A 13,643-nucleotide genomic window follows, 5' to 3' on the forward strand; every position below is an offset into this window, starting at 1 on the left:
ATTACATGCTGGAGCTAATTAAAGCACTTTGACAAATGGTATCCCTTTTGGGCAGGGTATGAATTGCGCACGAAAACACTTCTTGCTTTGTGCACCAGTGCGCTTTGTCAAAGGGAACGTACAGATACGCAGAGAGAGAGAGAGAGAGAGAGAGAGAGAGAGAGAGAGAGAGAGAGAGAGAGAGAGAGAGAGAGAGCGCTAATCTGCTCTGTGCGCCTCATTACTAATTTGCCGTTCAGTTCTCGTGCGCTCCTGTGTACCTGCTCTGGAAATCTCTGACTTCTCCATGCGCCACAATCTCACCTGAACTTCTTTAGAAATGGCTCTTCCTTCTTACGCGTTTAGTGATTTTAACGACTCGGTCTCCATAACTCCTTTCAATGTTACGTTCACCGAGGATCCGCTGCGCGTCTCCACAAACAGCAACGACACCGACAAGGCTGCAACCAGGGACACTACAAGTCTCATCATCGCCGTTTGTATCACGGCTCTCTACTCTCTCATCTGTGTGGTGGGACTGCTTGGCAACGTACTTGTAATGTACGGGGTGGTCAGGTAAGAAATACATTATAAACTATTTAGTAAAAGACTATAGTGGTGTTTTTAAACAATGTAAAATGTCAGAAAAAAAACTGTCGGTAATTTATGATGTTCCTTTGTATTTCCCCACAGTTTCAGTGTGCCGCTCTCTCACACACCCACTCACAAACACACAAACACACACACACAAACACACACACACACACACAAACACACACACACACACACACACACACACACACACACACACACACACACACACACACACACACACACACACACACACACACACACTCTTCCTACACACACGAGGGGGGTGGGGTGGGGGTGCAATTAGTACCACAGCGACGACTGTAGTACTAATTCATGTATTGCAGATTCTGAGGATTCAAGTAATGTAGATGTGTTGTTGAACTAATGCATCTTAAATAACAAAGCAATATTAATAATATATATATATATATATATATATATTCCCTCCTTGTAGAGCTTGTTGCTGCAGTTTAATTCAATAGGACCCACTACTGTCATATTGTGGACTAATGTGGATGAATCCATCTTTAAAACGGCTCAGATGGCATTCAGAACAGACTCGCCAAAAGAAAAAGAAAAAAACAATCACCTCTGTAAATCTGAAATAAAGGAGGAGTTTAAGATTTTTCAGCAGGAATAAACCCGTTACTGTTAAATGTCAAACAAAGTCACAGGATAGTATGTCATTAAGATGTATGTTGTTTTGTGAGGCTTGGATCTCTGTTCCTGTCTCCAGCTGCTCACTTTCCCCAGGCCATGTACCCTCCTCTCAGTCCCCGGTCCTGCCATCCTCTAAGTATCCAGTAGATGCCCTCAGACTCTCTTGCCAGTCATGTTCACCTGACATCCTCTCCCCGCTACACACGTTTCCATTTGTTGGATTTCATGCCCACAACCTCACCTGCATTTCATTCACTCGCCAGCCACTCTCCACAGAATTTCACGCCCCTTTGGTCCTTGTCAGATCAACAGCATGCCAATGCAGCTTCTTGTTTACTGCCTATTTACCTGCTATCCTGCCTGCCGGTTACCTGTGTGTCAGACTGTTATTTTGACAATAAATCGCTGAGTTCATCCTGCTTTCTCATCCTCTGTCTGCATTTGGGTTCAATCCTGTTTCCCTGCATTGCCAATTGTGACAGTATGCAATATCATGAAAAAGTCATTGTATGGTATGTAAATAAAACTAAAAAAGTCATACTGTTGTATGTTGAAATAGTATGTCAAAAATATTCTTAGTATAGTATATGTCAAAAGTTAAAAAGTAATATATTTAGAATACTAATAATGTCAAAAAATTGCATAAATAGTCATCGTAGAATAGTATATTCGATCTTAGTATATTAGATTTAAAAAAACGTCTTAATAAGTTATAGTATAGTAAATAGTAAAAGTCATAATATAGTATGTCGAAAAAACGTCAAAAAAGTAATAGTATAGTATGTCAAGAAAAAGTAATAGTATAGTATCTCAAGAAAAAGTAAAAAAAAAGGCTTTGTATAGTATGTCCAAAAATGTTTTAGCATAGTGTAACGAAAAAACATCTTAAAAGTCCAGGTAAAGTATGTTGCAAAAGCGTCATTTGTTATCCCTGGTAGCTTATCTGGTAAAGCATGTACCTTATGTCCAAAGTCCAGGTACTAACCACGGTAGCCTTCTGAGTCTGAGTACAACATGTTGAAAAAACGTCAACAAATTTATAGTAGAGTATGACGAAAAAAGTGATCGTTGATTTTAACAAAAAAAAAGTGAAAAAAGCCACAGTACAGAATGTAAAAAGAGTGTAAGTATAGTATGTTGAATATAGACATGGTATAGTAGGACGAAAAAACTTACTAAAAAGTCAATTTGCTGAAGTGTCAATATAAAAGTAAAAAACGTAATTGTATATTATGTTTAAAAACATTACAAAAATTCAAAGTACAGTATGCTGAAATGTCTTTGAGTATAGAATGTTGAAACAAAGTCAAATAAAGTCTAGTATAGTATATTGAAAAAAAATCATTGTAGAGTATATTCAAAAAACGTCTTAAAAATGCATAATGTAGTTTGTCGAAAAAGTAGAAAGCCGTAGTATAGGATGTCGAAAAAACGTCATAAAAAGTACAATACTAAAATATATTTGTACAATATATTTATACTTTTCGAAAAATTGTCATAAAACCTCATTGTATAGTATGTAAAAAAAAGTCATAGTACAGTATGTCAAAAAGTCAAAAAAGTCACAGTATAGTATTTCAAAATAAGTCATAAATAGTCATAGTATAGTTTGCCGAAAAAAGTCATATCATAGTATGTCTAAAAAAGTCATAAGAAGTAAGAAAAATCTCATAAAAATAAAAATTTAATATTTCTTAAAAAGTTTTTAAAAATGATAATAATATTATAGTATTTTGGAAAAAGTCATAAAAAGTAAAAAATATAGAATTTTGAAAAAAAATGTTATGGTACAGAATGATGTAAAAAGTTGTAGTATAGCATATCGGAAAGAAATCATGGTCTAAGAAGTGAAAAAAACTCATCAATGACGTAAGAGGTTCTAAGCTGGTTTTGAACTCTTGACACTAAATTACGCCTAATTCAATGGAACAGTCACTACCTGCCCATCTAAATCAGTAAAAAAGAAGCTCAGAGCGTCAATATATATATATATATATATATATATATATATATATATATATCATTACAGTACAGCATGTTAACAATGGCTGGCATTGAAAGTAAAATGAAGTAACAAAAAGTAATTTCATATAAAAAAAAGTCATAAAAAGTAAAAATATAAAATGTCAAAAAAACGTAAATATAGAATGTCAAAATAAATAAATAGAAAGTCATTATATAGTGTGTCCAAAACAAGTTATAGTATGGTATAATATAATAAAGTAATTTGGAAAAAGTTTTAAAAAAGTCATAAAAAGTAACAATATAGAATTTAAAAAAAATAAAATAAAATGTCATTGTAAAGTATGTCCAAAAATAGTCCAGAAATGTCATAAACAATAAAAGTAAAGAATGTCAAAAAAAGTCAAAGTATAGTATGTCCACAAAGGTCCAAATAAAGTATGTTGAAAAACGTTTTGTAAAAAGTCATACTATAGTATGTCAAAAAAATCATAAAAAGTAATAGTATAGTATGTTAAAAAAGTCATAGTTTAGTATCTCGGAAAAAGTCATAAAAACCCAAATTAAAGATGTTCGAAAAAACTCATTGTATATTATGTAAAAAGTCATAGAAAAGTATCTTAAAGAAAAGTCATAGTATACTATGTCGAAAAAAAACATCAAAAGTACAAAAAAAGAATCTCAAAAAAGTCGTAGCGTAGTGTGTTGAAAAAAGTAAAAAGTCAGTTTAAGATGTCGAAAAAAGTCATAAAAGTCATAATATAGTGTGTCAAAAAAAATCATAGTATAGTATGTCGAAAAAGGTCAAAATATGGATGTCGAAAAAAGTAAAAAAAAAGTCATTTTTATGTATGTTGAAAAAAGTCATAAAAACTCAAATTATAGAATGTCGAATAAAGGTCATAAAAAGTCATGGTATGATATGTCTAAAAAAGTAAAAATATAGAATATAGAAAAAAAGTATATACTGTGTCTGTGTTCTATAATATGTTAAAAAATGGCATAAAAATGTCAATCTATATTATGTCATTAAATGTAAAAAGGACGTGCAGTTTTATAGAGGCCTTTAGTGTTGTGCCATAGAAACATTATGCATTTAAATTCATTTTATATTTTTAGGTCGATATGTTTACGGCGTAAATGGGAGATCATTGGTTTGAGAGCGGAAACACATCAGATTAAACAGTAAATGGGTTTCTCACTTTGAAACGTTATATTGTTAGTCATTCATACGTAGCATCTTCTTTGTGACACAGCAGAAGGCAGATATTGAAAAAAACTAAATCTTCAACTAGCAACAGTTCAGCTTGACTGTGAGTCAGAATCAGTTAAAAGTTCTCCGTGCTATTCCTCTAACCAACCAGGTACACCAAGATGAAGACCGCCACCAACATCTACATCTTCAACCTGGCTCTCGCTGACGCTCTAGCCACTAGCACCCTCCCCTTCCAGAGTGCCAAGTACCTGATGAGCACATGGCCCTTTGGGGAGGTACTGTGTAAAGTAGTCATTGCCATCGACTACTACAACATGTTCACCAGCATCTTCACGCTCACCATGATGAGCGTGGACCGCTACATCGCCGTTTGTCATCCGGTGAGAGCCCTGGACTTCCGCACTCCTGCCAAAGCCAAGCTCATCAACGTCTGCATCTGGATCCTCTCCTCCGCCGTAGGGGTCCCTGTGATGATCATGGCTGTTACCAAGGTGACGGCTAAAGGTAGAAGATTTCTATTGTTGAAGAAAAAAAAATCTGAAAATGACCATCACTTTGCAAAAACTTCACTTCTCAGCACAAGCTTTTTAGCTACTTTAGTGGCAAATGTTGATTTGGGGGAGTGATCAGGCCGTAAAAGAGAACATTTGAGCTGGGTTATTAACTTGAATTAGCTTCTCCACATGGCCCTCTATTACAATTCTAATTGTTTTAACTCCTCTAGGAAACACTTCTTGCGAACTCAGATTCCCCAAACCTGAGTGGTACTGGGACACAGTGATGAAAATCTGCGTGTTCATTTTTGCCTTTGTGGTTCCCGTCCTGGTCATCACCATCTGCTACGGTCTGATGATCCTGCGGCTCAAGAGTGTCCGTCTGCTCTCCGGCTCCAAAGAGAAGGACAGGAACATGCGACGGATCACCCGCATGGTCCTAGTGGTTGTGGCAGCCTTCATCGTCTGCTGGACTCCCATCCACATCTTCATCATTGTCAAGACCATGGTGGATATTGACCGCAAGAACCTCCTGGTGGTGGCCAGCTGGCATCTGTGCATCGCATTGGGCTACACCAACAGCAGTCTCAACCCCGTGCTGTACGCCTTCTTGGATGAGAACTTCAAAAGGTGCTTCAGGGATTTCTGCCTGCCCTATCGCTCTGGCCTGGAGCAGAGCAGCTTCTCCAGAGCGCGCAATAGCACAAAGGAGCCTGTGTCTGTTTGTGCTCCTGCGACGACACAGAGACCGCCGGCCTGACTAGGCATGGATCAGTGGGGGGGGGGACAAGTTCAGGATGACCTCCAGACTGAAGTCACACAGTTCTCCACCACAGGAGTCTGAGTCAGCAGATCTAGGCTTTTGACCAGCTATTATTGTAAATTATTGGTTGTGTTTTTGATCTCAAATAATGAAGCTTGTGAGACACAATTCTCTACGGATTGTCGTTCACAATGATCACAAACATGCTTGTGTGTGCCTGCGCATGAGGATACAACTGCACATCCGTGGAGTGTATACACGAGCTAGGTGGAGAGCAGGGCCGCCTTTCAATCAGAGGGCCGGCGGTTCGATCCCCGGCTCCTGCTCCACTAGTCTCATGTCAATGTGTCCTTGAGCAAGACACTTAACCCCTTATCCACTTAAATTGCTCCCGTAGCTGCATCTACGGTGTGTAGATAGATACTGAATTGTCGCTTTGGATAAAAGCGTCTGCTAAAATGACCATAAAATGACCGTAATGTATATGAAGCACATGCATGATGCAACCCTATGACCAAACACACTTACAGTGCAGTCAGAAAGTATTGGTATAGTGGTGTGTTTTTCACTGTTTTGTCTGCACAATAATAAATAGGAGGTTAAAGTGCTGACTCTAAGTTTTAAGGGTGTTTGTAGGTCTTCACATCCATATTAAGTAAACAATGGAGGACTGTGTAAACATTTCCAAAAATGATCATATTGTCAGGCAGGACATAGATGCTAAACACAGAGAGAAGCCCACCAAGAGGAGTCTTTTCAATGCCAAACTGTGGTCAATGTTGGCCGAGTCAGTCATGTGACCCCAATCCAAGAGATCACGTGCTTCACTTGATGAAGACCAGACTGACTCCAAAAATCCCCTGTAGCAGCAAGAAGTGACTATGGCTACAGTACAGGATCAACAGCAAAGATACAGCTATCTGCTTTAGTGTGTGGGTCTCAGACTTTATCGTCAGCAAAATATTACAGATGACTTTATTTTGTTAGCTTGTAAAATTACTGTCTAGTCCCTAAAATGGTGGTACCATATAAAGGACTACAATAAGTTGATGTGACACTTTCAAATTAAACCTAAGCTAATTACTTTTCTGATCACTCAGGAAATCACTGTAAACATTGACATATAATCACCTTTTAATTTATATGACAAACTTTCCTATTTACACATTTAGCCGTTACAGAGCAACACTATCATGCATTTTAAGTCTGTAACTGGCTTCTCGAAATAGGATAGTTGTATTCACTCTTCTTTTATCGGCGTTGGTAGCCACCAACTCCTGAGGGAAATAACAGTATCTTTAGCTGCTAAATGCTACACTATGTTCACTTGCTAGTCGCTAACGGTGTCTTTCTGACATTTGGTGTTGTGTACAGTCACGTTTTGGTCTTTTGCTGAAAGCAACAGTAAGAGAGCGGTGAGTGAACCAAAACGGTAAAGTTGTGGGCCCAAACACCAAAACAATAAACTGGAGGATGCGAGGAGAAATAATTACAGATGAAAGCCACACGCACAATCAAGAACAATTTTAAAGGAGGTTAATGCATGTTTATTACCATAGAGTCATGTTTATTACCATAGAGTCATGTTTCAGTGTCATTTTTTCCACTTTCATCCCTCCGATACTTCATGAAAGATCTTTGTGATAGACGCCTTTAATGACATGAAAATACGGCCTGCATGATTAAGCAGAGATGACTGAGGCTTCCAGCGTTTATTCACCATGAACATCAGTGTTCAGCTGACTCATTGTACTCCTCTAGCAGTTAGGCTGCTCTGTTTTCTTTTTTTGTTGCACAGTATTCTTTGGAATACTGTGCTGACAGTAAACTGAGGCACTGAAGGGGAATGTCGCACTGCTGTTTCAACTCATAGTTGTGACTGAATGACCTCAAACTGGCATTGAGGCCAGTCTGAATCATTTCAAACACATTAGCAAGGAACAAGAAGCTTCCTATACATATTACAGCTAATGGACGAGTTTCCACTGATGATCTTTGGACACACGCAGGATGAGATTAGAGCAGTGAGGAGACTTTTTATTTTTTATTTTGAGAGAACAGTCAAACCGATGCCTCTCATCTTGCCACTGCAGCAATGCCTATTTGTTTAAAAATGCATCTATTTATTAAGGATGAAGATAATATTGTTCTGTAACAGCATAATAAGTGGTAATGTGATTTATTTTGTTTCAATGTACTGTCAAGCTGTTGTATCATTAAGCTACACTTAATTAATTACTAAAATCAAATGTTATAGAACCATGTATTTACACTAAGTGCTATAAATGTCGGTGAAGCATTCAAAATATTTTTATTAATGTCGCCTGTCACCATTGCTGTTGGAATATAATTTGTAAATGTTTTCTGCAGCATGGTTGACAATATGTTCAGCTGATTTTAAAATATGTACCGTAAAGCCTTATTCAGCATTATGTTCTATTTGCAAAAAGTGAATTGTCTTGTTGAGAAAAATGCTTGATCTATAAATGTTTTCACATTTTGTGTTTCAGCAGATACAGTATATAAAGTACCGTATTGTATAAGTGTAATAACTGTTTCTGTCTTTTGATAACGTTTATACAATCGTCATATGGAATAGCACAAGTTGTATCTTGTAGGTGCTTTTTAAAGATATCGTTGTAAATAGCTTTCAGTTTAAATCCAATATTTGGTTTTCTGTGGTTGTTACTACAGATGTTAACATTATAACTCTTTGTAAATGCAAGTGAAGCCTCATGGGAGCGATGTTGATGGGGCACAGGTACCTTTGACCTGGAAGCCCTTGTTGGTCAGAGGCAATCTTAGAAAGCACATTATGAAATAAGTCCGGGATGGTATTGGAGTTTCTGGTGACCAGATACATTGGAGAATACATAGATAAATACACATACATGGAGAGTTAGCTAATTTCACAATATATCAATAAAAAACACAGCTAGTGATATTGTATATTTCATTATTGTCAACAAATCCTTTGATTCATATCAATAATGCATCGGTCTGTCTCTCAATACTTTCTGACTTCCACAGCCTGCGGCTCTCAGCCTCATGGCCATTGGTTCCTCCTGAAGATGTTGATCTAAAAAAATGTGTTATTTTCTGAAAACAGATGTCCGCTGTAGTTTTTAAGGAAACTGTATTGAAACAAGAGTAAGTGGCACATTTCTTGTGGGACTGTTTTCAGCAGCAGTTTGGTTTGAATTTGGTCCAAAGACAGCAAAGGTTTATTGATGACTCTAAATTGCCTGTAGGTGTGGAAGTGAGCGTGAATGGTTGTCTGTCTGTATGTGTCGGCCCTGCGATAGTCTGAGCGCCTGTCCAGGCTGTACCCTGTCTCTGCCCAATGTCAGCTGGGATCGGCTCCAGTCCCCCAGTGACCCTTAACAGGATAAGTGGTTACGGGTGATGGATGGATGGATGGATGGATGGATGGATGGATGGATGGATGGATGGATAAAAGAAGCAGAACAGTGTATGTGGGTCAGCTAAAAATAAATAGTGCAAATGTTCATTCTAATGAAGGAACATGTCAGCCAATGCATCAGTGTGGCTCAATTATGTGTTTTAAATAGTTTTGGACAGTAATGGAACTCTATGGCACAGAGGAACAAGATGCATCAGGATCATTTCAGTTTTTTTTTGTCTTTTCACACAATCTGTTGACAAGACAAATACAAGCCTTATCCTTGTAGCTGTTGCTAAAGCTACACAGGCCAAAGGCCCTGAGTGACACACATTCAGACGACCACTTGTATCCATTTGTGTATTCTCATCTTTGAGGGAAAAAAAGGAACAAAATAAACCAATTAACTATTTATTAAAAATAATTAAGATTCTCATTGAATGTGGATTGTGTACTCTTGACTGCACGGGTCACACTGCAGTGCAAGTCAAGTGCTAAGATTCATGATTGGGCGCTATCCACTGAGGAATTATTTGGGAACCAGTTAGCTCATGACACACGCCACAGCAGATGTGTTGAAAATGGCAAACTCTTGTGGTGTTTTTGCATTTGTTTGTCATCTGGTCTTTAATTTAATTTCTTGCACACATGAAAGGGATGAAATAATTATCTGCTTAAAGAAGTCACCCTCAATTATCTTTCATATTCCTGTGGATGTTGAAGGACATCACCCAAATGATTTGAAAGAGAAACAGTCAGTTGGAATGTCTCAGAAGCTCCTATACAACAACAAAAAAACATAGACTATTCAGACCCAGACATCATAGAACTCCCACCAGGACACCAGATGGGGACATTGAAGATTTCCTGTGTGCTACAGAACATACAGTATGTTCCTGATGAAATATACATGGCTCTGCCTATATTTTCACTGCAAACAAATGAAACAATAACAAAATGAATAATTTAGTCAAACACCATAAGCTGGCTCCTAACCTGGCTAGACTGCACATTGTTCTCTTTAAAGCATGAATACTAACGTTTTATGCAACAGAGCAGTCAGATCTATAACACTTATAGATATTCTCTGAGAGCTTGATTGCAAATGCAACAAGTGTTGTGTTTGTGCACAGTTACGCATATAGATAAGATAGACTAGTTTCAGAGCAGCACACAAATGATTAGAGGCTCTCATCTACTGACCTTAAGTAATGGTTCCTCGTGCACTCAAACAAATAGAGGGAAACAACAACAGAGAGGGAATCTAGCCCAAGCGTTCATAACAGTTAAAATGCTTCTATTCCATTGTTAGCATCAAACGCTCAGAGTATCCAACAGCTTGTTTTCTGTTTCATCTGGGTGATTCTTGTTATGTGACTTCCCCTGCTTATTTGTCTGTGTGGGAGAAAAGATATCAACTGTAAGTGAGAGATTGGTTGCTTGGCCTGATGGAACACAATTATCTTGCTTGGTAGCTTGGATAAAAGCACTTGACTTGAGCGCCATTACAGCAAAATATTGCAGCCACAAAAACATTTCAACATTACAGTGTTCATGCGTCTCAACTACAGGCACCTGTAAGTGAGGCTATTCACATAACACAGCATCTTGGACTCACAATGCACAACCTGTCAGTGCTGAGTGAAAACCATTTAAACCCAAAACTAAAGAAGGGAAGAAAAGACACCTAAAAGAAGTAACCATTTAGATGATGATTATGCTGAGATTCTGGTAATGGATATGGCAATTTGGTCCTGCTGCTTGGTGTGACAGACTCCTGCTGTGACACAGATAATCAGACCTCCTGGTTGTTTACGAAATGCCAGAAGTGCAAAAGCTTTGAAGCAGTAGCAGTTTTACTGGATGTTTCACAAGGAGGCAGCTACTTTTGTTTTCCCTGCTGAGGGACAGTAACAGGGATTCAAACTGGGTGCCATCTGCCAGCTGAGAGTCATAGGGGCTGTATGAAAATGACTGGGGTGCTGAACCTTATATTATATAAACTTAAATGTATACAAGTAGTCTAACTGTGTATCCATATTGAAATGTCAATATTCTTGATGGAACTTCTAATGTGTGCCACCTATTTGCACATTAAGAGAACTCTTTATATATTAACTCTATATATACACTGCCTGGCCAAAAAAAAAGTTGCCACCAAAAAAAAAAAAGGTCACACACTCTAATATTTCTTTGGACCGCCTTTAGCTTTGATTACGGCACGCATTCGCTGTGGCATTGTTTCGATAAGCTTCTGCAATGTCACAAGATTTATTTCCATCCAGTGTTGCATTCATTTCTCACCAAGATCTCGTATTGATGATGGTAGAGTCTGACCGCTGCGCAAAGCCTTCTCCAGCACATCCCAAAGATCCTCAATGGGGTTAAGGTCTGGACTCTGTGGTGGCCAATCCATGTGTGAAAATGATGTCTCACGCTCCCTGAACCACTCTTTCACAATTTGAGCCCGATGAATCCTGGCATTGTCATCTTGGAATATGCCCGTGCCATCAGGGAAGAAAAAATCCATTGATGGAATAACCTGGTCATTCAGTATATTTAGGTAGTCAGCTGACCTCATTCTTTGAGCACATACTGTTGCTGAACCTAGACCTGACCAACTGCAGCAACCCCAGATCATAGCACTGCCCCCACAGGCTTGTACAGTAGGCACTAGGCATGATGATCCAGGTGGCGACTTTTTTTTTGGCCAGGCAGTGTATATATATATATATATATATATATATATATATATATATATACACACACACACACACACACACACACACACACACATCAACACATCAACGTCAACCACAAAGGTGATTTATGTGATCATACTTTACGTGGACCTCTGTGAGTAATTAGCACAGAATCAATATGACAGGGACATCAATTACATTACAAGAGAACTCCATTAAATGAATGAGTCACGCACCATGGCGATCATGAAAAGGGTTTGATAGCTGTTGTCATCTGATCAATGTAACAGACATGTAACCATGCATCAGATTAAGAGATTGGCCCTGTTTACAAGCCCCTGCACATCTGTTGGTCCTCCGTGCAGCTCATGAGAGGCCCTCAGCCCACTGGACAAAGAGTCCAATCTATCAAAGCAATCTCCAGTAATTACAAATGTGGTCCTCAGGCGATGGAGTACCAGCAGCTTAACAGCAAGAGCGATACTCATTTGGTTTCCTGTGCACACGCCCACAGAAATGCATATTTTCTCATTCTCCTATTAAACGTCAAAACTATTGTGCCATGGCAACAGTTGAGTATTTCAGACATGAGGTACAGCATACATCTCTTAATGCACCAGTAACAGCCAGGGGCATTTGTTGTTGTTATTCTGGTACAACTAATGAACAACAGACATTTCTTTGTACCACATAGAGAGACACAAAGGGAAGTGTGACAGTATTGACATGAATAATTTGATTTTTTTACTTGTTTTCACAAATGTTTCTAATAAAAGGTACAGAGCAGCATTACTCAGATTGAGCCTCCATATAGTTTATGTTAATTTCTACTGAAAAATTGAAGTTATTAAACAATGGGCAATATCCTCCAAGTGTTTTATAATCTGTAATCTATAATTGTGTTAATCAACAGATATTATACTTTATCTTTCTTAAGTCCATACATTATATCTGAATGTAATTTGAGTTTGACAGATCAATTATTTTTTGTCTAAACCATTCTTCTATTTGTTTCCAGTACAGTTGGAGAGTCAACTGGGGGGGAAGCTCTGTAGTTTCAATATCTGTATTGCAAAAGGAACAGAGTTTACTTTCAAAACTGAATCTTAATATAAGAAATTGGCTAGAAGGATGATTCATTTGAAATTAATTTCTTGAGCTTTGGGTATTATAGGACAGTACTTTAGATCCATGTACTCTGTTGAATTGGTCAACTTCTGTCTGATAAGGTGGTTGTTACATTTCTCATCAAGAAACGTAAATTTGACAGGATATAGATGTGTTAATGTTGCTATTGAATAAGTCTAAAATCACTCCTTTGATCAAAAGTAAGAATGGTTTGGGATTGCTTTAATGAGAATGAAAAATGGCTTTGGTAATTTAACACAAAAATCATTATACTGGTATTCTTACAAGTTTTCATTTGTATCTAACAGATCCAAAACTAACCAAATATTATGCCCATCCATTATTTATAGAGTGAGGATTGATTTTTGTGAGGAATGTAACTGTTGGAGGCGTTTGTACAACATTTGCCAATAGAGCAGGACTTGCTTATGATAGCTGATTAGCTTAATAGGTTGATTCTTGATGTTACTGTCACATTTCAGAAATCTAATTACATCAACAGAGAAAATGTGCCATAAATTATCTGGTGATTTTAAAGCCACTTTAATTATATTGTCCCAGTCATTCAATCAAAATCAATGACTTTTAAGTCGCCTTCTTCATATTTCTTAAACAAGACAAATTTCTTAGTTAAAGATGAACGTTTTTTGTGGGTTTAAGGCTGCATTCGTTTTCTCTCAATCCATCTGTTTTGAGAAACAGGTTCCCACTGTGACGGACCATTGGATGAAAACAACCCTGA

At 37.8% G+C, this 13,643-nt stretch overlaps 1 protein-coding gene across 1 annotated transcript; it reads left to right on the plus strand.

Annotated features, from left to right (window-relative positions):
- Positions 1-221: 221 nt before the first annotated feature.
- Positions 222-8,199, plus strand: oprd1b (opioid receptor, delta 1b). Its single transcript, XM_068736039.1, has 3 exons — positions 222-555; positions 4,560-4,915; positions 5,136-8,199. The coding sequence occupies exons 1-3, from the start codon at positions 320-322 to the stop codon at positions 5,663-5,665; spliced, it is 1,122 nt and encodes a 373-aa protein (XP_068592140.1). The 5' UTR covers positions 222-319; the 3' UTR covers positions 5,666-8,199.
- The last annotated feature ends 5,444 nt before the right edge of the window (positions 8,200-13,643 follow it).

The sequence above is a fragment of the Cebidichthys violaceus genome, unplaced genomic scaffold (assembly GCF_023349555.1).
Source record: "Cebidichthys violaceus isolate CVI_PGR_0920_01 unplaced genomic scaffold, fCebVio1.0.p SCAF_7, whole genome shotgun sequence".
In the NCBI taxonomy this organism is placed as follows: domain Eukaryota; kingdom Metazoa; phylum Chordata; class Actinopteri; order Perciformes; family Stichaeidae; genus Cebidichthys; species Cebidichthys violaceus.

Bases quoted from the DNA above. Each gene is read 5' to 3' on its own strand.
- oprd1b (XM_068736039.1), top strand. From the start codon at position 320: ATGGCTCTTCCTTCTTACGCGTTTAGTGATTTTAACGACTCGGTCTCC. The intron at 556-4,559 runs GTAAGAAATACA...CTAACCAACCAG, and splicing joins GTAATGTACGGGGTGGTCAG to GTACACCAAGATGAAGACCG. The intron at 4,916-5,135 runs GTAGAAGATTTC...TAACTCCTCTAG, and splicing joins TACCAAGGTGACGGCTAAAG to GAAACACTTCTTGCGAACTC.